This window comes from Dermacentor andersoni, chromosome 5 (assembly GCF_023375885.2).
Source record: "Dermacentor andersoni chromosome 5, qqDerAnde1_hic_scaffold, whole genome shotgun sequence".
Lineage (NCBI taxonomy): Eukaryota > Metazoa > Arthropoda > Arachnida > Ixodida > Ixodidae > Dermacentor > Dermacentor andersoni.
In genome coordinates this window covers 140,874,003-140,899,208 of record NC_092818.1, presented here as the reverse complement: position 1 = coordinate 140,899,208, position 25,206 = coordinate 140,874,003, and the positions used below count along the sequence as shown (strand labels likewise).

The 25,206-nt window shown below is 46.5% G+C and overlaps 1 protein-coding gene across 1 annotated transcript in view; it reads right to left on the bottom strand.

Annotated features, from left to right (window-relative positions):
* The window catches only part of trx (histone lysine N-methyltransferase trithorax), a 101,618-nt gene that overhangs the window by 24,208 nt on the left and 52,204 nt on the right, over window positions 1-25,206 (bottom strand). The window contains exons 17-27 of the mRNA XM_050178724.2: window positions 24,694-24,842; window positions 20,657-20,801; window positions 19,160-19,224; window positions 18,802-18,882; window positions 15,412-15,628; window positions 11,968-12,029; window positions 9,181-9,318; window positions 7,590-7,748; window positions 7,224-7,344; window positions 6,454-6,532; window positions 1,996-4,388 (exon numbers count right to left, since the gene is read on the bottom strand). Coding sequence (XP_050034681.1) covers window positions 1,996-4,388; window positions 6,454-6,532; window positions 7,224-7,344; window positions 7,590-7,748; window positions 9,181-9,318; window positions 11,968-12,029; window positions 15,412-15,628; window positions 18,802-18,882; window positions 19,160-19,224; window positions 20,657-20,801; window positions 24,694-24,842 — 3,609 coding nt within the window. The remainder of the gene's footprint in view (window positions 1-1,995; window positions 4,389-6,453; window positions 6,533-7,223; window positions 7,345-7,589; window positions 7,749-9,180; window positions 9,319-11,967; window positions 12,030-15,411; window positions 15,629-18,801; window positions 18,883-19,159; window positions 19,225-20,656; window positions 20,802-24,693; window positions 24,843-25,206) is intronic.

Genomic DNA, 25,206 nt, shown 5'->3' with positions numbered 1-25,206 from the left:
TACACTTGGTTAGAGCAATATTAGCGCTTTGTTTGGCTGGTTGAGCGCTGTGACATGTGGCTGGACCATGCAGATCGATCAGGCCACTCACGTACGTCTACACTAAAGTTCCTTCATCAGCTTGAGTTTATGCCTCCAGCCATCTTCCGAAATGCCCAGCTTGCCTGTGATTATCGGAATACCAGACATGTTTGGCGCTTCCACAGACTGCTCGCAACGCACGCTGCTTTGATAGCTCTCGCTTGGGGTCAACTGCCAAGCCAGCTGGCACAGAGTTTGGAGAGGCTTAACGCGCTTGCTCCTAGAGAACCGGAAGTCGACGACACGACATGCCATCATGATGCAGAGCCAGTGAATGCGGAGCTTAGCCCCGGTCACTTGGCAAACGAGTTGAGGAGAAAATGCATGACTGTGGAGGAGGTTAACTTATAATCGTCCGTAGCTCACACAAATTGTGGTGTGAATGATTAACTTTAGCTGTACCCTATGCGTCTACAAATTTTGTCCAAACCATTTCAGGGGCCCTTTAAAGCTTTTTCGCGAACAGAACTCATCTTTCTTAAAACATAACACAACATTAATAAAATCGTAGAACTAGCCTAATTTGTAAACTTCACAAAATATTGAGGAGATTTGGCTGTATGTTAACATCATTCTTCTGGCATAAGTTTATGATAACAAATTTCAGCTATGCCAAACTACAGGGATTTTCACTGTTTACTATAATGAGGTTTGGCTGTAGGTGCAGCATCACTGCAAAGCAAACTAGGAGTGAAAAGAAGCAAGCTGGTGAATACACACTCAATTTTAAAATGTGTGGTTCTGGTGCCCATAATAAAGAGTTGCCTTACTAAGTAGACATATGCCACAATGGATGTCTGCACTGCAGCAAAAAGTGAAGATAAATGAATTTCTAATGAACCTGATAGATTGCAAAACATGATGGATATTTAAAAAGTCACTAAATTGTGTAATTAGGGTTGATCGAATAGTAAAATCTCCTAATCAAATTTGATATGAATATTCGAGAAAAACAACCCCCAAATATAGAATTGAATATTTTATTTTTCACTATAGTGAAATATAAAGTTAGTGCAGAGTCCTCTTGGTATAAAAGAGGCCTACTGACATGGCCTACTGATTATATAGATGGCTTATTTAAAGGCATAGTCAAATGTATGCAATGCCATCAGCAAATGGTTGTCCGGTAAACTGAGGAGCTTGTACGAATGAGGAACAACTGCTTTTAAGTTATCTGGTGCACCATGACAGTGACAGTAATGAAGAAAAAAGGAACCGCATGTCATCAGATGCATCTAGGTTCCATTCAAAGAGAGAAGCATTGATACTACTGCACCGCACATTGCTTTAAAGGGACAGAGGCATGGTGCGAATGGCCAATAATAAAGTGATTCGGCTAAATTGCGACAACAAATTCGCACATACTGTATAAACTCATGTAAGAGCTGAACCTTTTTTTTCACAATTTTGACGAAGTGTGGCCCTTTACAGGAACAAATCCTTTGGTCAAAATGGCGCCGATGCAGCCAGCGACTTGCGCACACCCAGGACCCATTGCATCAGAGGTCAACGTGCAGCTCTCACCATCTAGCAGCAGCACGGGGAAGTATGCAGCACACGAAAATGCGCTGATGCACGTGTGTGGTATTGTTTTCTATTATTTCAGGCCACAATAAGCATTGTCATCTCTGACGTACTTAAAAAATATATAGATTCAACAATTTCAAACAGCAAATTCTTGAATTGTATGCAAATCAAATAACAAGGACATTTCAATTTGCAGTCAAAATTTCGAATACTTGCACACCCCTACAAAAAGAATACATCACAAATCAGCCATAGACAACTGCAACACACACTATCTGATTGGAACTCCCCCCAAATACACAATGCGCAACATCAAGCAAGCAAACAACAGCAGGAGTAGGTAACAACTGAAAGACATGCTCGGGCAAAGAAAAAGGAGCCCCATACCATGTGCATCAGGTGAAGAATGCAAAAAGCCATCCTCGCTGCTGATTTCATAGACAACGTAAGGCCGCTCAAAGTGCGACGAGCGCATCTCCTCCTGCAGCGGCACCGCTGGAGGCAGCGTTCCCACCGTGCTATGCACAGGTTCCTTGCCTTCTGGAGGCACGGCCGTGGACGATGTTGGAGGGCACGGCTCAGGATCACCGTCAGTTGGCCAGCCATCCTGAAGAATGCGTTGAGCCGCTTTTTGGAGCAGTGCAAAGATGGACTCTGCACCGAGAGAACCCGAGTCGCCCGCACCACGAGGACTCTCCTGGGGGCTTGGGCTGAATGGCGGCTGTGGCGGTGGCAGAAGCACTGGTGACACGCGTCCCGGTCCGCTGAGGAACTCCGTTGACGAGTCTGGCTCGGGATAAACCTCGGGGGACGGGGCACTGCGTGGTGCATCGGTTGCTGCTGGCAACACTGGTGGAGAAGGAGCCGAAGTCGTGCTTGTTGGCGTGACTACTGGCGCTGCTGGTGGGGAGGTGGTTGTTGCAGGTGCAACTTTCACAGCATCACTCACAGCAGCGACTGCAGCAGCAGAGGTCGCTGCTGTACGCACTGGCAGAACGACGCACTTAGTGCACTGTTCCCGAGCCACAAACGTTTGGCTTTGGGCCACAATAGTCTTTGCCACCTGTTTCCCAGACTGCAGCAGCCTCTTCCGCATCATGGCTGCCTTGGCACACTGTTTCTGGGCAAGCATGTTGCGGTGTGCATTTGCATAACAGGGAACGCGCTTGGACGTCGGGCATGACCTGGAACCTGGTGTTGGTCCAGTGCTCACCATGGAGGTCTGACTGGTGATTGACGTCATGAGTCCCGCCGAGGCCACACCGGGGGCCATGACACCAGCATTTGCTACGAGCCCGCTGCCTGCTACAAGGGGCACCTGGCCGCACACACCAGGCGACTGCAAAGCAAGGGGCATTACAGGTGCCGGAGCTTGGCCTCCGAGGCCACCAATGAACGCAAGTGGTGGTGCTGCTGGCTGCATAAAGGGCGCTGCCACCAGAGGCAGTGAGCCCAGGTAGGCGACTTGAGCCCCTGCTGCCATGCTCAGCGTAGACACACAATTTTCAAGTCGGTAGTGCTGCCGTGGTATGATGATGGTGCCGCCAGGCACTTCATACACCTCAAACTTGTCACAGCTCACGCTCGTCATGTTTATGGTCGATGGGAACTGGTTGATCATGGGAAAGTTGTAAGCATATGGGGAGTAGCTGACCAGGGGCTGCGTGGCGGCCACAGGGGGTATGCCGAGGCACGGCGACTGGGCCTGCAGGGCGTGTGGCACCATTGAGGTTGCTCGCTGCTGCTGGTGATGCTGGTGATGATGATGCTGCTGCTGTTGCTGCTGCTGCTGTGGCTGATGCTGGTGTTGATGGGGTTGCTGCTGGCAAGAGGCAGGCCTCGACCTCTGCTGACAACCCTGGGACTGGGAACCTGGCACCTTGGGCAGGATGGTCTTCGGGGAAGCAGCTGGCCGCGACCGCGCCCGGCTGGGTGTCATAGCCAGCTTGCTAGCTACTGTCTTGGCTGTCCGGTTTTCACAGGTGCACCCACACACGCTTTGCTGCTGCTGCTGTTTCACAGGTTTTGCGACACACTTCGGAGTAGACGACGTTGCACCACTGCTAGCCAGTTGCTGCCCACTGCTCTGCACCGTCACATGTGCCTCAGGGGATGGCACAGTGGACACCAGAGGTGGCTCAATGACCCCTCGGGCACTATCCCGATGCAGCGGCTGCTGGTCCTTGCCACCGACCGCAGGGGCAGTCACTGCCTCGCACTTAGCTACATCACTACTCCTCACCGATTTGTCCTGGCACACTGTCAATGACTGGTCTGCCACAGCAGGAGGTGTCGCAGATGTTGCTGCCTCTGCAAACTCACTACCACCACTATTTACACTGGTTGTCGGTGCAACACTGCTGCTACTGCTGCTACCGCCATCAGCACTTCTGGAGGAAGCAGCCACCGGGTCACACGACCTCGATATGTTCTCCAGGAGCTCAGCAAAGTCCATCTGGCTGTCGCTGCTCTGGACACACCGAGCAAGTTCATCAAGGATTTTGGCATCAAGGTCATCCAAGTCGGGGGCAGGTGGAGCAGGCAAGCCGTCACTTGATGACACACTGAGCCCGCCACCCGTGCTATCACAGTTTGCAGACGAAATATCACATTGTGCTAGGGCACTCCCAACGGGGGATGGGTCGTCGTGTACAGTGGTCACATTTATTCCCCAGTCCTCCTCGCATGGTGGAGGGCGTGGCGGACGCACCTCATACGTCCGGCACACATACACCACTCGCTGCCTAGGATTCTGGGTGCTCCAGAACATGCGCCGAACCCTGCACCATGTAAAAAGAACATCCAGATTGTGTGTGCGTTTTTTTTTCCTCCCACAAAGGCAATGTGCAAGAAAAGCCAAGAAACACCATTCCTAGTCGTCAACCACCTGCAATAAAGTTTTAAGGGACACTAAACAGAAAAATAACTTGAGCTGTACCAGTGCATTATTCTTTTAATATACCAAAATAAAATTCTGCAGATCCAACCCACATGTTGGAAATCTGGGAAGCGAAGCTTTCGTGAAGCTGTTAAATAAATTCCATGCAATTGATTATATTCTGCACAGCATATTGCACCATAGTGGTTAGCTGCTCGCCACTGAATCTCAAGACGCAGAGACCTACACCACATTACTTATGTGCGTGCATTATACTGTCTCCAGGAAAAGACTCATTTGCTTCTACATTGTATTGAGGGTCAGCACACCAACTAGAGTGGGCTGATCCTGGAGATAGTTCAATCTACCTAGAGTATTCTAGAGTGCTTGCACTGCACTCTAGAACAGCCAAAGATGACATTTACCAAGCTCCAAGAATTTGTATGAGCCACAACGGCCCTAATAAGAAAAAAAATACTTTGAAATCAATGTCCCATTGACACACCTTCACTGGGGTTTCGATGTGAAAATTTGGGGTTTCGATGTGAAAATTAAAAGTTACATGTTTAAGTTTCATTTTTACTTTAACGATCAAGCAATTACCACAATATTATCAAAAATGTTATCTTGAAAGAATATTTTATTAGTCTATACTAACTTAATTCTTGTTTTAGTGTCCCTCTCATTTTTGTAAGATGGTGCCGCACATAACATTCAGTGCAATAAATGTCTTGATATCAGCTGAAGTGTACGCTTGGGCAAGTTTTTTGTACATCCCTGGAAGGGGGACAATGCAAAAAGTTTATGAATCCCATGCAGTTTGAAACAGTACTCTGGCAGCTACTACCAGGCATCTCGCAATGCTGGCAGGATGGGGGTTGTTGCCAGTGGCATTGAGAGTGTCATATTTCCATGGTGCATGAGATGAGACCAACAGGAAACCATCAGAGTTAGACAGTGCCCAGTGAAATACTAGATAGGTAAAGTTAGCTTGATGTTTACTGTTCGTTTTGCTCAGACCGGCGTATACACACAGCAGCACAGCAGGAATGCTAGCGCGCTTATTGTGTGTTTACACACACCACTCATGCCAGCAGCAGAAGGCACAAGATTGTCCTGGCTCTCCCACCAAGTTGATTGAGTGGCGCATCGATGATGCGTAAACTCCGCTGTGTCGCTTTTACAGCCATACGCACTCGGCGTCTCTGGAGACTGTCTAACCTTCTGCGCATGATTAGCGCATGCATTGTCGATAGTGGGACAGCATGACCACAGCATGCCTAAAGCATTCACATAATTGCTGTCGCAATAAAAGACACAAGAAAAGAAATAAGTAAAAAAAAAGGGGGGGGGGAGCGCAATGCTGTTGCTCTTTCCCTTCCGTGTCTTTCCACACTGCACTTTTTTCACTCTCTGAAATGGTAGGCATTTATCCATCCACTGTCTCAACACTTTAGCAAGACTGCTAGCAGTCGTGATGATAGTAAGTGTACATTTACCTCTAGTCAGGATTGACTGATAATGTTCAGCACATTCACCTTGAAATTACATTTTTTCCTTCACTGCCCTATGTAAAGAGAAAATGACAGAAAGGCAGCATGACAATGCAATGGCAGCGACATTATGCACACATTTTTACAATGTGGATGTCAAGACTGAATATTCATTCTTCAAGACATAGGCCTACCGCCTGATTATGCGCTACGTGGCTGCATAAACAAGTATGCAGTTACCTCAATGCCTGTGTGAATGAATGCAGAGGCTGCCATAGAACTTGCTTTTTCATAACCTCGGTGTCTTGTACTCTTTCACCACACAATTTATTCTTGCACTAGCAGCACAAGGGCAAGCAAAATTCAGCGAAGTTACGGTCACAGTGCCACCACTTGAATAAAAAAATTTGTTATTCAAGTACCGTATAACAGGCCATTTCCACGACCAGTGTGACAGCAGGAAAAAAGGCGTACCTGTAGTTGACAGGAACAAGAACATTTTCAAGGTCCGACGCCTCTGTCAAGTGTCCCAGGCACTCGATGGTCATGGACCCTGTATAAGAACATACAACACGACACTGCATAGGTGCAAGATGCCACATTGTCTGCTAGAGAAAGGCAGCCATGAAGCACAGTTTAAAAGGCCCAAGCTTTCACTCTACCAGTACAAACTTGTTATGGGCCTCATATGCAAAAATGTGAAGCTATGAACAAGTAAAGATTGTGTTCAAAGAATAGCCTATATTTTGCCCCTTCCAACAGAACCCCAGGTCACTTGGGCAAGTTTTTCATAGATCTCTGGAAGGGGGACAATGAAAAAAAATTTATGAATCCCATTCAGTTTGAAACAGTACTCTGGCAGCTACCAGGCATCTCACAATGCTGGCATGTAGACCCCTTTGTGTAACCATGAGTTGCTGTGGTGGCTATGAGGCTCTAGTGAAAGGTTGCATCACTGACAAAATTTTCAAACTGACCGCTACTTTTTAACAGTATTTACCATCATCATAACCTTAATTAGGTGCACTGCAGGACAAAGGACTTATGCAGGACAGGGATCTCCTCATTATCTCTGTCCTGCATAAACCAAACTTGCCCTGTACCCGTGAATGTTCAGGAGACACCTTCAACCATCAGTGGGCACAATTAGACTGGTAATAATAACAAGCAAAGTGTTATTAAGGCAACGTGAATGAAACCACTCAAAGTGTAAGACACAAGTAAGAAAGTGCGCGTCACAGTACCTGCAATGACAGTCATCTCCTGGGCAAGAGTTCCCTCCCAGGCTTTCTGCCATTTAGGATTGACATCCTGGTGGTCCACATAGACTGCACGGCAGACGGAAAACTTGTCCCCTTCAACCACCTGCACAAGGGCAACACATTTCACTATTCAGAAAGAATTCACTACTCAAAATAAAAATTTGGTACAAGCTCTATCCAGAATAATGCACTACGCTAGTCCCCTATACCTCCAAAACGGAGTTTCAGGGAGGGAGGGAGAGAGAGAGAGAGAATCAAAAGATAACTTCTGTATCTGTGTTCTTTGTAACATGATTCAGCCATGCAGGGAGCCAGCCCCTGCTGGGAAAGACAGTCGGTAACACGCACCTCTCGGTTGACATTGCTCTGGTGGAAGGAACAGAAGACCTTCTTGTCGGCTTGGAAGACGGCTTGCGCTGCTTGTGCGCAGCCAAAGTGGAAGTTGGCGGGGCACCCTCGTACGCAGCACCCTACCGTTGCACCCACGATGCCACACACCTCGCAGCGCTGCATTTTGTCAGGTAAGTATACAGATCAGCGATTCTCTTGTGGTAGTTTCAAAGTAAAAAGTCAGCAGAAAAGTCAGTCACTGAAATTTGTTTTACTGCATGTTTGCAAAATGCTGCGTGCATGCTTACAACGCTTAATCTTACTTTATTGAAGTACAACTTCAGCTAGCCAAATCACCCCACCTATTGCAGCCACTGAAGCTAGAAGCAACATTGCAACCCCAAAAGGGCAGACGAGTGCTGTCACTGCGATTCTATAATTACAGCAATACAAACAACACTTTCTGTAGACCCTCCTGAATGCCTGCCGACAATCCGCACGTGTAGGCAACATACACAAGATTAGAAGCACAGCTCGGTGAAATTTAACCAATCCATGCAGACATCAGTAGTGCTACTTAGTGGGCCAGACTGTTGTTTTTACACATCACTGATACTGGCACTAGATATGTGCAATGTGATAACACTGACATGTCTAGTGTATTTTATTTGCAACTAAGAAATATGTCACACAAAGAAAGCAGGCAGAAGCTATAATTACCAGCTCACTGCGGCTGTGGCCTTTGCAAACACACACACAGCAACGCAAAAACAACCCAAGAAAGGAAACACAGACCACTTGTGCAGGAGTTAATAAGTGACGGCAGGCAAATGCTCAAACTTATAAATACAAATTGCGATTAAATTGCAAGTAAGTAGCACCCGAGATTCCACTGTAAAATGCAACTGCAGAAGCAGAACTGCTCAGCGTATTGCACAAATAAAACTCCTGGGTGCTACAGCTATGCAAGCAAGTCTGACCTCGTCGAGAGCCATAATGCTGGTTGGAACTAGAGCGTGCTTCAATCAAATGACTGTGGTAATAGCTGCACCCTTTCCCTTCTCAAAAACATTCTCAAGGTGCAACTATACAAGTATAACCAGATTTCACAGCATCGGCGGAAAAAGGAGGTAAATGTACACATCATTCTGTACTGCATGCATTGAAAGCCATATTAAGCATATGGTAGCGCTCATAGTACAAAGTGCACACTGAGCTGCATATGGAGTGCCGAGCTACTGTGCCCAAGCAAAGAGAATCACTGAGACCCTGGATCTGACGTGATGGACCTTGCCTTGCTTGCAGGTTAAAGTTACAGAAATGTCTAAAACAAAAGAGGCTTTTATGTATTGGGCACCCAAATAAGCATATTTTAAACATATGACAAAAACTGATGGCACAAACCTAAAACTGTGGCCCTCAGAAGGTTACTAAAAAGCTGATCTGTCTTCAACAAAATTTTGCAGTGTTTACTTACCGGGTCACATGGACTTGCAACTGCAGTCCAGAGCCCACCAGAGCCCACCAAAAATGCATCCATTCTGACTGCTCGTATTTTTTTTTTTTGCACCACACTTTCATCTAGCTAACAGTGGCCACCCACGCTTACCAGGTAGCGCCCTCTTGAGATGGCAGAATGCACCCGGTGCAGGGCACCATCACCCTGTTCAAAGACCTCCGCCGACCAGAGCGCACAGTTGACGTGCACCCAGTTATCCTGGCCAGCATACAAGAGTCGGCCGGACTTCTGCATGAAAGAGCATGGCACACACCAACAATGCATTTATTGCATCAAATTCCTCAGATCCACACTTAAAAGAGCACTACTTCAGTAAAATCTCTTTACTACGAACACTACACTAACGAACTTTTCAGAAATCACCAGCTGACTTCTTATGGTTTCCAATGTAAAAATACTTCACTACTACGAACTTCAGAATACCGAACATTTCAGAATAATGATCGTTATTCAGTTTCTGTGTTATGTTAACAGCGCCTCAGCATTACGAACTAATATTCCGAAATCTGTGGATTCCTAGATTTCCGTGTATCCTTCATGGCAGCCAAAACAGTAGGATAGCAGACAAGGCATTGAAAGTGGACGTCGCGGTGCACGGGTTCAAAAAACCTGAGAGGGCGCTAAAAGAAAAACAAAAATGCAGGAGAGAATATTTTTAATCTATTCCGGATGCAATGGTGCATCGGATTTTGCAAGCACATGCTCCCCGTAGGTAAGTGTCGCCTAGCAATGGAGGCACGTCTCTTCCTTCTTTCGCCCTTCTTTCTGCAAACGCCCCTTTCTTTCACACTTCTTTCTGTGGCTGTGCTAGCTACGCGTGTTGAGAGATGCAACGTCTGTAGTCGCAGGGATGCAACACGGTCACACTTTGCACCTTGTGGACAGCGTCATTTACACGCACTTGCGCTTTGACATAATTCAGGTGTGTGCCTCAACTGAGACATTTGCAGTGTACATGGCAAGGAATGTGAAAGCCAACAAACAAGCGGCATGGACGCAGAAGCGACATGGAGCTTCCTTTTTGTCAGTAGTTTTCTCAGCGTCAGAGCCTGCTTTGCACACGTCACTCAAGGTGCTTCAGTGGTGCGTGGCGGCAGAATCTATGGAATAAAGCAACGGCACAAATTGATAGCCAACAGCGACATTTTCCTGGATAGCTAAAACGGTAACAACTTATTAACTGATGGCCTAATGGGTGGAGTGGTTAATTTTGGGGCTTTCACTAAAACGACCTTTCAGAATAATAAACTACCGTATTTACTCGCGTAATGAACCCACCTTTTTTCCAGATAAGTTGACATAAATTTGGGGGGAGGGTTCATTACGCGGGGAAAAAAAATTTAGATATTTTTTAGGTCGAAATTTCATGTCACAATGAAGATAGGAAAATCGCAATCCCAACCTTACCTTTATAGTAAAAACACGTACGCGATGAATGTGAATTAAAAATTCATTTTTATTTTCATGCTGCTGGCTGCTTATGGTCTGTCTCACTCGGGCTCGCTATCTGAATCCACGCTTCCACTCATATCGCTTGCGACTTCGTCGGCGTCGTCGTCTTCCCACAGCGCGTCGTCTTCACTGCTGTGACTTCTTGCAGTGGCCCGCGCGTGATTCTGTATCAGCTCGTGGGATACGGCACATCCTTCGTTGCGGAGCCTCTTCACATAGCTCAGAACTTCTTCCTCGACGCGAGGAAACTTGCCCTGCTTCGGCCCGCGAAAGGCCCGGCGATCTTTCTTCGTCGCTCTGAGTTCCTCTTGTTGATTCCTCCAGTAGCGCACACGCACGGGGTCTACACTAAAATGCCGTCCAGCCGCGCGATTGCCATGCTCCAAAGCATGCTCCACGACTTTGAGCTTAAAACCGGCCGTGTAGCTAGCGTAACGCCCCATCGCACAACGCGCAGAAAATGCACAGCACGCACGAAATAATGCAAAGGTCGTAGCGAAGCACTTAAACAGCAACAAAATAGGACTGGCGAAATGGCGACCGACGCTGTCCAAGTGCGTTGTCTTTACTTCGTTCTGCCGCCGCCGCGCATGCATGGCGCTATAAGCAGAGGTTTGCTTTGCATTTAATAGATGGCACTCGGCAACCTGCATCATCATCATCATCATTGTAAAAAAAAAGAATCTAGAGAAGTTTGACAAATTGGTTCGAGAAATACAAAGAAAATAGCCGAGCGTGGTGGAAACTGCCGTCACCCCATTTCAAAGAGGACGCCCCAGTAAAGCCCTTTGCGCATCCACCAACGAATCATGCAAGGTCAATGAACGATCAACGAAAGCGTGCAGTCGACGCCCGCGTCACCCGCGTTCGCGTCGCCGGTGTTCAGCATCGTTGGCTTCAAATGATGTTTATTTTATCACTGCGCGATCAGACAATTTTATGATCGTCGACAGTCGACAGCGCCGGCCAATTGAGCCGAGATAACGCGAACATGCTGAACACCGACCCTGCGGGCGGGTGCGCGTTATTTACGCGACGTAAAAAAAAAAAAAAATTCAATTTTCGACGACAAAAGTGGGGGGTGGGTTCATTACGCGAGTGGGTTCATTACGCGAGTAAATACGGTACTTTCGGCAGTCCTGCGTGATTTGTTATATTGAGATTTCACTGTACACTTAGCCAATTATAATGCATACCTTTCTTCCATGAAAATAGGTCAGAAAGCTGTCACTATACAACAAAACTTTGAGCTCAGTGTGGTTTGGGGGCCATTTAAAATATATTCCAAATCTCGCAGAACTGCGGCGTCAAGCACAGAATGCTTAGACATAATTCAGTTGGTTTTATCCAAGCTCTCACATCCTATCACAGTTCCCCATATTCTCTGAGCTGAATAAGTCCGATGCAATTCGGAAGGAAACTCACGGTACAGGAGTCATCACCAGGCTGACCACATAGCACACACTGCCGAGAGTCCACTCCTTGCTCTGCAAGCAAGCAAAAATGTAACACATGTATGAGTTCACTGCTGTGTTAATTAGAATGGACACCACAACATACACAATGCAGATCAAGGATAATCACAGAGCTTCACACAACCGTTGTGGCAGAGAAACCCTGCAAATGTATCTTACCCAAGTTGCACCAACAACATACAGTCAAGCCTTCCTTATAACTGAGTCACAACTGACACGAAGATACCTTCGCTATACAGTCAAACCTCAATATATCGAACAGCGCAGGGATCACGAAATACTGTGGATCGATATAGCCAGAATTCAATATATAAAATAATGTAAAAAAATGCGTAAAGAACTTGTACAAATCAATTAATGAACCAATCGTGGCGTAGCAAATACACCCTTGAAGCTTCACACAAAGTATTTATTTCTTTGGCTGAAAGTACTGCAGTAGTGTAGCCTGCTTCTTATTGGCAGCCACGTGCTTAACCATAGCGTCCCCAACATAGTCTAAACGATCCACAAGTAAGAGGCCGGTGCCTTCTATAGCACTGCAGTAGCGGCGTAGAAGGGCCAAAGCAGCTACAGACTCAGCTGAAGTTGGGAGCAGGGCAAAATCAGCGCTTGCGGGATAAACCTCGGCAGCGCCTTCATTTGGCCGCTACTTCCGCTGCAATCTCTACATGCCGAGTGACGAGCCCCCCTCTACACTGAGTGACATTCTCGATACAGCAACAGGGGCACGGAGGCAATATGGGCACCCCCACCCAAATTTAAACAGTCAACAGGCGAGGAGTTGGCGCCGACTTCAAACACACATGTACCCAAAGCTACATACACTTGGCCATATTTACCACACACAATACACTGACGAATGCCCGTGGCGCGGTGGCGCCCAGACGTTACCGCACAGCAAGTGGATGTACCCAAACAGACCGACACATGGAAGTTCCACACAACTAAAAACAAGATTTTAACAGGCAGTTGGAGGTGTGGCTTATGGATGAGGATCAGGTTTGCCAACTGGCTTTCCCAGACCAAGCCCAGCGAGTCCTCACGCCAGTGGAGCCCTGGACTAAGGGCCCCAACCATGGGACCTCATATTTTGTTTTATTCTATAATGATTCTCTCTTATCCCTCTCTCTCTCCACGTCCGTCAATTGAAGCAATTTGAAACACTGTCAATAACAAAGTATTATCTCTTTCAGGGTAAATGACATAAATAAATGGCGCCGCGAACAAGTCCAAAATCGTTGATGCCGTTATATTTACGGCGCCGTCTGTACGTTTAAAAAGCATGCCAATTTCCTATTTTTTTCTTTCGTGGCATGTCCTGCCATTTGGGAATACAGGGAATTTTTTTCTTGTGCCTCCCTCTCTCGGTTTTCGTTACATGGTTTGTTTTAGAGCTAGTTTGCTCCGGTGCGTCTATATACCACTGCTCACGCATTGGCGCGCGCACCGGCAGGCAGCGGTTTGGGTTTTGTTCTGCAGGCAGTTTTGGCTTCTTGTGCTCGCAAAACTGATAGCTATCTCATTACGAATCACTCAAAGGGCAACTGCCTGTTTCTCGCTCGTTTAGTGCTCACAGGCGTGCGAACAAAATCTACCCTGAAAGGGTTAAGTCGTGTCTGCCATGGTGTCTATGAATGAGCCCAGTCAATGCGCGCTGTCGCACGTCTTTGTGGAAGCAAACCGCCATTTTTCACGAGGCACGGCAGGTGCATAGCGTGGCACCGAGGAGGAGTCAGTGCGGTAAATGCAATGCGTCATTGATGTTGTCTAACAAGCCAAGCCGCCACTTGCGTATGCTGCTACATTCAAATGGCACCGTCGGCGCAATCGATTTGTGTAGCTATAGTGAGCAGCAGTCAGGAACGCCCATTGTGCCATCGCTATCTTCGAGGGTGTTGCGGAAAAGCTTGCCGCCTGTCAACAGAGCACACGTGGTCTGGGGTGGCAGAGTTCGATATATCCATTTTACGTCCGACACCCGTTCGAAATAAAAAATAAAAAATGCATCCAATTTTCCAGGTGATATAGAAAGTGTTTGATATAAGCAATAATTCGATATATCAGTGTTTGATATACTGAGGTTGGACAGTATAAGGGGGTGCAAGGGCACAATGCCCCACAGGCCCAACCCAAAGGTTAAATGCAAGACGGCTTGTGGCAGCACCCCGCGGCGTCCACGGTATGTGTGCTACGCTTTCCATCTCGGAGGCCTGCACAGCACATGTGCAAATGCCGACAAATTAGCAATAACTGTGCTACTCAGAATGTTCTTGCAACCACAAATTCGACCAACAGCTGTTGTGGGTCCAACTACTTGCGATGACGCTGCATGATGACATTACGGAAGCGACAACAAGCGATTCTTCCTTGCTTTATACATGAGACTGAAAGTTCCCTGCTATACGCAGTGCCATAATATTTGGCTCACATTTTCACAAGAGCCTCATTAACAGATTGGCAAGGTTTTGTTATATTCAAAAGGTGTTTCAGCACCCTTTCATTCAATGTGCCTAGGCATCATCATACTTGCCAACCTGTGAACCATAAGATTAATAAAGACCCCCAAAACTTGACAACGCAGGGAGAGGGGATGGGATGGAATAGCCTCCCCCCCTTTTTTTTAATGTTTGCCCTGCGCACACATGCTTTTTGTGGGCTATATATGCCCTTTATGAGCAATCATTGACGTTTAGGCAGAGCACATGACCAGCAGCAGTAAACTACAACAGATGTCAACAAGAAACACATTTCTAGACCAGTTATTTTCTCAGTGATTTTGTTGGAATGTAATCGAATAAAGCAAGTACTCTGTCTTATATGGCACTTTGCACTGCCACAAGAGGGCAGCAGAAGTAATTTCCCAATTAATTTTTTTATTTCTTTGCAAGCATTTTCTGCCGTCTTGCACCATGCCTTATCCTTCAAGTGTTTCAAAAGTTTTCCCAAACAAAATTAATTCTTCCTTTCAGAAAACTTGATGCATGTTTGTAATATTGTAGAAGGAGCCCAAGCTTGTAAACTTTATGAAGAATTGCAGAGAGTAGGCAGGCATGCTGCCCCCCCCCCCCATCCTGAAACCTCATAAGAATAAACCCTTTTCATAATTCTAAAGCTAGCTTTCCTGGGAGTCAGTTTGCCCAGCCAATGGCAGCGCAATCATTTTTCCAAACAGCGTGTACAAGCACAGTTTGCTTGTACGAATAATGACATGAAAAAATGCAGACATGCATCTCTGAAACCATGCACAAGGGACAAACCCCAGCATATGAAGTTAACACTTCGTCTTCCTCTGAACGATGACCGGTGCCGCCATTAGTCAGGAAAATGTGCGGTGCAGAGAAGTCCACTTGGGGGGGGGGGGGAGGAATGTGCCCGAGCAACTTCCCCATCTTACCCGCTGTGTCCCTGAGCAGTCCTGGCTGCTGAGGTTCGGGGGGTCCGGTTCCGTTGGGCCTTGCCTGACACTGGGCGTACAGGTGGTCCCCGTGAGGGGGAAGCACGGCTTCTGCCAGGAGAAGGGATCCAGGAGCTCCCAACAGTGCACTGGGCTCGTGCGGAGGCGTGGGTGGCAGTGGGGAGGGCCGCAGGCCAGGAAATGCTTCCTCCAGGAGCTGCAGCAGGTATTTAAAGGAGTTGCACAACAGTGCCACAAATATGGTGCTGGCTACAGTGCAATGCTTCCTCCCACGGCTAAGACAACTAAAACACAACTTTTTGAGGCAGCTACAAGACACCAAAGCATCTTCAGAAAAGCTACAGACTCCAGCGACTCCTTCGTCCCCTAGCTCAACGTGAACTGCATGAACGTTTTTTGCATTTCGTTTGTGAAGCGATGTTTAAAGCCTACATTATATTTGACATAATTCATCGCAACAGCAGAGCTGGGCTGTAATTTTGTAGCGATGCCTTCCACTCGATTCTGTGCCACTCTTATCCAACGGTCATCGGCAGATGCTCCCAATGATAAAGCGGACTGATCGTCGCTCTGACCACTGAAGAGGGACGAAAAGGAATAGCATCGAAAAAGGCATAGCTACAATATCCCCGTCCTGGGATTCCTTGCTGCATCCCATACCAACTTATTTCTCCCCACAAGGAAGACAAAAATTGTGGCTACTATACCACACTCCACAAATAAAATTACACGAACTATCATGTTCCAACACCACCATTTAAATTGGTGCTCGCTCAGATGTAACAGCTGCCATTTCAGTAAGAATCCTCTAAAAGGGGAGCTAAAGAAAAAGTTAAATTTTAGGTGCATTTGTGACACTTCATTACCAACTGACTTTTTTTTTCCAATACAATTTTAACATATGAAGTAACATAGGGATAGCACTTCTTTGCCAATGCTGGCTACAGATATTCAGTTTCAAATGGCACTCGTATATTTCGCAGCTCCTCTTCAGTTCCCTCTTTCTATGCAGTGAAACTTCACATAACCAAATCAGTTGATGAAAATTTAGGAACAGGAACAACTTCACAGAGATTGGTTTTCTGTCAACTAGATGCGAGCTTGAGGAAGCAGTGTGATACAATGTGCAATGACATAAAGAATAAATATCACATTACAAAACAAAGTCTATAAGAGTGGCGTTGCTGCAACAACCCTTAAATGAGGAATTGAAGCTAAGCAATTGAACAGGTGTGCATTTACTGCCCAAAACCATTTTGCATGCCTTCGCTAAAATGAGAGACCAAGGGAACAGGTGTTGTACTTCACTGCTTTCACCATGGCAGAAAGTAACTAGTAAACCACAGGCAAGTAATGATTTTTGAAATGATTAACATTGAAGCTAAAGCATCAGCAGGCTGCTAAAGAGGATGCAATTACAAGTCTGAAAAGGTAGTAAGGCTGTAAAATGGCTTCAAATTAGGAGTGTGTGAATATCAAAATTTTGCAATACAAATTGAATACGAATAGTACTTTGCTTTGTATACTGAACCAAATGTCGAATAATGATATGTATACATTCATTTATTAGCAAGTTTGGTTAATTTAACATTTTGGAACATTGAAATTACATTGTCCAGGGCAAGAAATTAGGCTAGTAAGTCATTATATTAAAGAATTGTGTATCTGACTCAAGTTAACTTGGAAAATTGAGTCATTTCCATTAGATGTCAGTTCTTGCCAACCTGTGCCTTATGCAGAATCAAATGCCTGTAAACTCGGGGGCATTTGACCCTGTGCTAGTAATCACTCATTGCATTTGCTGTCAGGCAGTAAGCACAGGACTGGGGTGGTGCAGCGAAAGTAACAAATGAGCAAAGCAAAAACTGTGCTCACACCCAACCAAAACAAAGCAGTGCTGTACTGCATGCTATGACCATTGCTTAAAAAAGAACTGCAAGAACATTGTCCTTGCTCCTTCCTATGTTTTGTGCCACATGCAAGCAAGATTCCTGCACCACATAGTCAGTAAGCCCCTTTTGTTGTTTTTTTGCTTTGGTGTGAGACATCTGATCAACTCACTGTTGTCGAGGTACTGCATTTACAAGAATATAGCGCAACCGCAAACATAATGCGAGGCATACTACATTAAACTACAGGAAGAAGAGAGAGAGCAGCTTCGATCGAATGAAAAAAAATGTTTTGATTATAATTCCAAGTAAGCATGTGTAATGTATCTGTCCTAGTTTCAAATAGCGCCTTTTAGCGTGCCACAAAGCGTGCAGGTACTTTCGTAATGCCCATTGCGGAATGCGCATCGCCCTCGAGGTCTGTACTACAAGTGACAAGTTTCGCTTAGGCGCGTATTGCAGTAGTGGATCAGCCATCGCACTGTCCTGAAATGTAACAAGTGTGATATGCGGCACGGAGGCGTGACATGGGCATGCTGCGAGGTGCTGACTTATTTGCACAGTGAGGCTGTGTGGACAAGCAAAGCTGCTGAGCATCCCATTAGACCTGTGCTCCCAGGTAGAACATTCTTATTGCAGCTGGATTTCTTTTTTTGCGCAGTCACCCTGATCCCCTCACATTGCAGTCTAAGTGCATCCTACCTGTCCGCAAACCCGCGGCCTTTGCTAGTGAGAGGATGGCTTTCCCGCACAGCTTAGATGTCCAGTGGCTGAGTGCACTTTACGGAGAAAATTTTAGCTGCACCACAATATTAGCACAAAACTTGGTACAAAATCTGACACATATTCTTAGATTAGATTGAAACAAACGCTAAGAACCATGTTTTCTCCCACACAGCCAGCTATCTATTCGATTTGCTGCGAATATTCGTATCCAACCAAATTTATGAAAATTTTTGAATACCTAGTTTTCGAATCGAATATGCATTCAATGATATTCGAAACTGTAGAATGTTGACACACCCATACTTCAAATCCAATGGCTTGAATGCTGCTAAGACTGCATAAGATTAGGCTAACACATATCTGAGCTATCGTCAAACCCACCAATGTGTTCACCGGTCTATTTGTTTGATCCAAACTTCTATGCCAATATGTTATTGTACCCACCCCGGTTACAACCCGACCGGGGATTGACAGTATCATGAAATAAAATAAAATAAATAAATGAAGATAGTCAGAAAAGCATTGCACTACACCCATGCTACACAAACAGCACCTGCAACGAGGTAAAAACTGCTGAGCCTCTATCCATACTCTGATACATCTTATAACTAAAAGAATGAAAGGAAGGAACACAATAATGAAGAAGATTTCGGGCAAGTTATAACAACCTTAGCTTTGCACTGCAGTGAGTAGCATCACTGGAATGGATGTCAATGAAGGTATTTCATTTTTTAATGCAGTAAAATGAACTCACCTTTCCTAGCAGGTCCCTCACCATTTGTGCGGAGACCCGGCTGTCCATGGTAGCCTGCAAGATGTCTTCGCAAAACTCCTTCTGCAAGTTCATAGCATGACAGTGCAACAGCCGTCAGCTTTGGCCAACTTCAAAGCAAACAAGATTTGAATGCCACAATCAAAGCAACACAAAATGCACACTAGGGCTCCAAGAATAACTTCAAACTTTTTTTTTCAATCTGGGATTGGAGAGAACCAAACTGAAACCAAGGATTCTCAGGCAGATGAAATTTTAACGTGCTAAGCTTTGAGGCTGCAGTAGAAGAAAATGGCAAAACTAGATCAAACTTAAGAGTATGAGGGGAAGAAAAGCTCACCACAGTCGTGTACTCCCCACACTCCAGCCTTCGCTGCACTTTGATAAGATCCACAAAGTGAAGTTCTGTAAAGAGAAGACACACGAGAGAGCCACAAAAATATCAATGCACATGCAGTAGCACTGCTTCCAGAGCTATAGTTGGTGAGAACCTAAGAATGCTGTCCAAAAGAGAATGTCATCAAAATAATGATAACGGCAGCAAAGGAATGGAAACCTATACGTGTTTCCACACGGGTGAACCCCCAACATGGAGGGGAACATGACGTCATGAGCCATCACGCTGCTTCGCACCAATACCTTGCTTACATGGATTGCGAGGATGTAGTGGGGGATTGAGGGATGTTAATGTTGGCGGACAGTTTTTGCGGCCTTTACTCTTAACACCGAACATACACGTCAGCGCAGGATGCTGTGGTGAGTGAGATGAAAAACAAAGTCGCTTCACTGCTGAGCTTTGACATGTCAGAAGGTGTTTGTTCCATTAAAAAACAATCACTACACAGTGAACATGACAGTCAAGCATCTGTAAAGCCAGAAGCGATTTCAATGCCACCTTTACATTGCCAATATATGCATTGTGATAGGTTGCTAGACTAGTTCACAAGGTTCCTGCTATCTTGCCCACCATGGGGGGATGTTTTGTACCGCTGTGGCAAAGCATCTCTCATTTCCTGGTGACATCTAAGTCAGCACCTTGCAGCCACAAAGGCATTCCTCGCTGCAAGGTAAGAAATTTTTCCTTTGTGTACCATATTTACTCGAATCTAACGCAAATTTTTTTTTTTCTGATAAAATGGGTCAAAAAATTGCGTGCACGCTGGAATCGAGTACGACCCTAAATCTGCATTACCATATCTCCATCGGCATTTCAAGATGGCCGCCTCACACATGCTTCCAGCCTCGCTGCCGTAGCTTCCTCCATGTGCTGCAGTATGTGTGCTTAGGTTAGTGCACCGTCCGTCTTCCCGGTCTTCCCGTTTGTGCCTTCGTGCGCCTATCGTTGGCTAATTGGTCCAATCTTCGCACTTGCTTTTGTGCTTTCCATAAGCGCTGCTTTTGCTGTTCCCTCTGTCTCTGCCACATCAACAGTTTCAACTAGTCCCATTAGCTTGGACGAACTTTGTGCCGACAAAGACTGCACGCTGTGGGAATGCTCTGCGCATAAGGGCGCTGACCACGGCAGAGTTTTTCACCTAATACACCAAATATTCTAAAAACGAAATAGTAGATATTCAATTTCACAATCAATTTACTCAAACAAGCACTATTAAGTTCAAAATCGCATATTCGAGTATTCACACATCCCTAGCAGAAATCCCTCTTTGCAACTTAAAATGCTCTTTACTTTTTTAATTAATTCATTATTTTAAAATTTTCTGCAGCTGCATTCTTGCACTTGGACATATATAACCCAGCTCAATGCTGCACAGCAATCCATTGACTGACTCCATTAAAATGAACACGAAAAGAAGAAAAGCAGGCAGTGGGCGCTAACCTGTCCTTGCAAGTGCGGTGGTTGGCTGAGTGGAGTCCAATGAGCCGTCTTTGTCCTGTGTTTCATCAGGCAATGCCATGAGATCAGGAGGCGTGGGCACCGCCTGCTCCAACACTTGGCAGCGATCCTTCGATGCTTTCTGCAGCTGCACATGGCAACAACATGGAACGCTGTCAGCCACATAGTAGGCTGATGCATAGAGTGCCAAGCCACACCCTTTCACAAAGAAGTGATCATATCCCAGAAAGTGAACACTCGAGAATACTGCCCCAGTGTGCACATTATGCAGGTGTTGCTTCAGCTGGAGCAACATGCATGAAGGCATTGTTTCGTGAGCTGAGAACACATCACAGTACTAGGAAGACCTCTGCAATTAAGCAAATGTAAAGCCATTTCAGCCCCAAGTGTCACCTTAATGCACGGAGTAAGACATATAGGAGGTGAAACTCCCGTCAGCGCGAGCGAGCGCGGGCGACCAGATAAAGTCACAATTGTTGCATGCGCCGACGCTACCCTATGCAGTGGCGGCACCATGCGGCGCGTCGTAGAAGCCGCAGCGGAAAAAAAAAAAAACAGCACCCGGCAGGCGGCTCGGCGGCTCCGGCAGCTCCGGCGCTCACTCCGGCGGCGCCCGCTCAAAGCAGACGACAAGCAGACGACACGGGTGTTTGCTTCAGCGGGCACGCCGTAATCGAACTTCGTAGGTGCGCGCACTCAAGAAAACTGTTTTGTTGTGTGCCCATCAAAAAAAGCAACACGTGTGGCAAACTTCCGCTAATCTTCCTCTTATCGCCAAGCAGCTAGGGCAACTAGTTTTCGCGAGTCTTAAAAAAAAAAGAAAAGGAACGGAAACACATGCACGGCGGCATCCTTCCTAAGCGCACCCCTGTGAGCACTAGAGCGAGAAACAAGCGGTCGCCCTTTGAGCGATTAGGAACGAGATAGCCATCAATTTCGCAAGCGCAAAAAGCCGAAAACCGCCCGCCACGGAGCAAGATAGCCCTTTCTACAACCAGAAGCTACGTATCATCTTATAGCTGTCATGGAAAACGCGTTTTATTTTTTACTGTGCTCAAATGGCTGAAGCGTAGCAGCAGTTGCTCTTCGGGCTACGAGCGGTAAAGAAGCGCGCGAGAGTGCCCTCAGTAGAAGTCAGGCGCGCGCGGCCGAACGGGAGCAACACGCTCGACCGGTTGCCCTGGCAACCGAAACGGCGGTAATTTCTTCCCATGCCGCCAGGTGCCGCCAGCATGAAAATATATCCGCGGGCTTGTGACCTTTTCTGGTCGCCGCAAACAGCGGAGTTTCCACTCCTATATTTCTTGCTCCGTGCCTTAATGACAGTACGCAGCACGGGAAAACAAGGTGTCATTCATTTTGTTCATTTTGTCCACCTGATGGCAATATGTAATAGGTAGACACGCTGAATACTACGGTTAAATGTGGCAATAAAATTGCTGGTTTATCATTTTTAAGTATACCTTGCAGGAAGCCCCTGACAAGCTCTGACGGAGCTCGGCAAGCGCCACAAATGTGCGATGCAAAAGAGCAAAAATGGCGCTAGCATCCACTGAAACAAAGCAGCGGAGTTCGCATCGCCAAAGTCATTAGTGGAAAGGTCACGTGAATGACAGCAACACTAGAACGCTTCATGCCCATTTATGTCTTTAAAGCTTTTATTCTGATGTTTACTGCCGCACATAGCACCGTGTTTGCCGCGTGCCTTCATGCCTGCGTAGTGTTGTGCCATATACAAGCACTACGTGGCAACCACGAGGCGATGGGAGCTGCCATACTACATGCACCACGTGGTTACTATGAGGCAACGTGAGCTCCCACTTCTCCGCGACAAATCAAGAATTCGACACGGGAGGCAACTTCAAGAAGCGCCCCGCCATCTCCGCGACGAATCAAGAATTTGATGTGGGCGACGCCATCACCCTGCCCCGCCTGGCCTCTGCCGATGAGAACTCGCCCAAACTCGCCCACGTGTGTTCCTGCCGACGAGGGGTCGCCAAAGGGATTTAAGGGAGAACTGGCCCATTGTGAAGAGAGAGTCGCTTCCAGCAGCCCAGTCGGTCTGATGCGCTCCTACTGCTACCAGTACACTATCATCCACTATCTGTAAATATTGTACAAAGTTTTTCATTTCTTCTTCGTCTGCGGAAAGAGCTTGTCTTTCACCCCCCACCCCGAAGTCACAACAGTAGTCACCATCTATGATCGCGTCGATAGCTGCCGCGGCTGTGGCAATAGCTTTGCTTTGACTCGGTGCGTGCGTCGATAGCGACCGCGATTTCGTGTTCAATTGCAGCGAACAGTGGCTTCGTTCCGACTCGGTGCATGTGTCAGCCATGCTCTTGCAGAACCTCAAGGTCGCTGTCTATGATCGCGTCGACAGTGGCCGTGGTTGTGGCAAACAGTAGTTTTGTTTTTACTCTATGCAAAGCTATCGAGGATGAAGAGCACCGTCTAGATAACAATGGGCGGCAACCTGGCAAAAATATAATCGGGATGTGCATGTGGTAGTGAAAAGCGTGCCTCAGATGAAGGCACATGCTGTGGCCACGCTGTGAAGGAAGTCGCGAGGTTTCCGTCACTGCGAGCACTAATCAGACATGAGGTGACGAGAATTGTAGCTTCCACACTGCTTTTGTGCAAAAGGGAAACAGGATTTGCCGATTCATTCAGTAAATAGAAGCGTGTTGACTTAGTAAGAATTTGTTTATTGTTTTCTTGATACCCTCGATACTTCGACGTTCAGTTAATTCGGATATTTTTTCCGGTCCAGTGAAATCTGAATTAACAAGGTTGTACTGTATTATACCCCACAAGGAAAGACAAAGTACTCAAATCTGTTGGCTAAAACCTAAAGAAAAAATAATGCTATAAAGATATCAATGTCACTGCTTTCTGTTACTATTTCTCTTACCTTTAAAACACTTCCCTGTTGATCACTGGGCATCACAATGACCAAGCAAAATTTATCAAATGAACTCATTCGTGACATTACGTCTTAGAACAACCCCAGCATTTTTTTACTACCGATGAATGACCTCCATAATGAGCGACATTCTCAACTCGCGTTAACCCCGTATGTTTACCTTCCCCCCCACTTCACACTACACCACAAAAGAAGTGGCAACTTCGTTTCGTAGGCGCTCCTTGGGAATTCTTCAGATGAATTCTTTTTATGGGCACACGTATGGTCTAGTGGATGTCACTGGAGTGGAGGCACAGCTTTCAAGCAATTCACCACTACTGCCGAGGACTGCTACTGAAGCACACCATCTTCTTTTAAGGGGGGACGCGGCTTTCGCATCACGAAAAATGACCGAAAAACGATTTTTCGAAAATCACATTTTCAGTTTTTATAACCCTTTCTCGACCTGATTCCAAAATATCTTCCCTGAAAACCACTTAGAAAAGCTTTAAAAAAATTGTTGTATCAGCCATGGCGACGAGAAGTCTTGTGGAAATCGCAAAAAGACAGTGTTTTTCAAGCCACGATATATATCTCCGTAACGGCGCAACCGAGCGCCGCCATCTTGGTCGCAACAGAAAAGAGCATCAGCTTCAGCTATAAAGAGCACCAAGCCACTCGGCCCACTCATCTGTATTCTAGTACACTCTAAATACAGCCGCCCAAATGGCTGTGCGCACACCAGCCACTTGCCAGAAGCACCGAAAAGTCCATTGTTATAAGCACTAAATTGTGTGCGGGAGGTGTCATCGCATGGTGTCTGGCATGTGAACGGTTGCACTCTTTTTTAAAGAACAAATCCCCTTGCTGTTTGTGGCCACTGCCGGAGTACACATGCCGAAGTTGTTCTGGTGCAGCATGGCGGAATTTCCGTCAATTTTCTGTGTTTGATGCAGTTTGGCGCAGAAATTGGCATTTGTATCAAAATGGTGCAATTGGCGCAGGAGTCCCACCCCTGCAGGACGCTTTATGAGGTGGAAAGTTCACAGAAAAGCCGCTCTTCTCCAATGATGTGGACCTCAACAACAGCACACAGGAGTGTTAGCTTGCTTACATCTAGGAGGGAGCTCATGATGCAGCGTAGCCGTTCCTGCAGCACCCGCTCAGCCGTGCCAAGCCACAGACGGGGCGAGTCTGGCTCGCACAGCCGACACAGGTACAGCTCCGTCTCGGGCAGCAGGGACAGCACTTGGTACAGCTCCTCTGCACACAACAGAGCCAGGGTGAGCCGAGAAACACTGCAGCCCTTCGTTCCATGCACAGCAGGCAATGCTACGAAGGCTAGAAAGGGACTCCTCTCCCTGCTCGCATTTGTGACCAGAAAATAGCGTGCAACATATGAAAGAAAGACATCAGTATGCGTCTGGCAATTTGATGTTGCGTTAAGTCTCACACTTTTATGGCGCAAAATGTGAGGTAACTATTACACTGAAAATCAGTTCTGCAGAAATACGTAGATGGGAGAAGCTTCATGAGGGAAACATTGTCAATTCATCCTCACTCTGCGATCTGCTAGCCTCCTGGCTTGCTCAGCTGGTAGAGTGATCGCCCTGAAAAGATGTTTGTC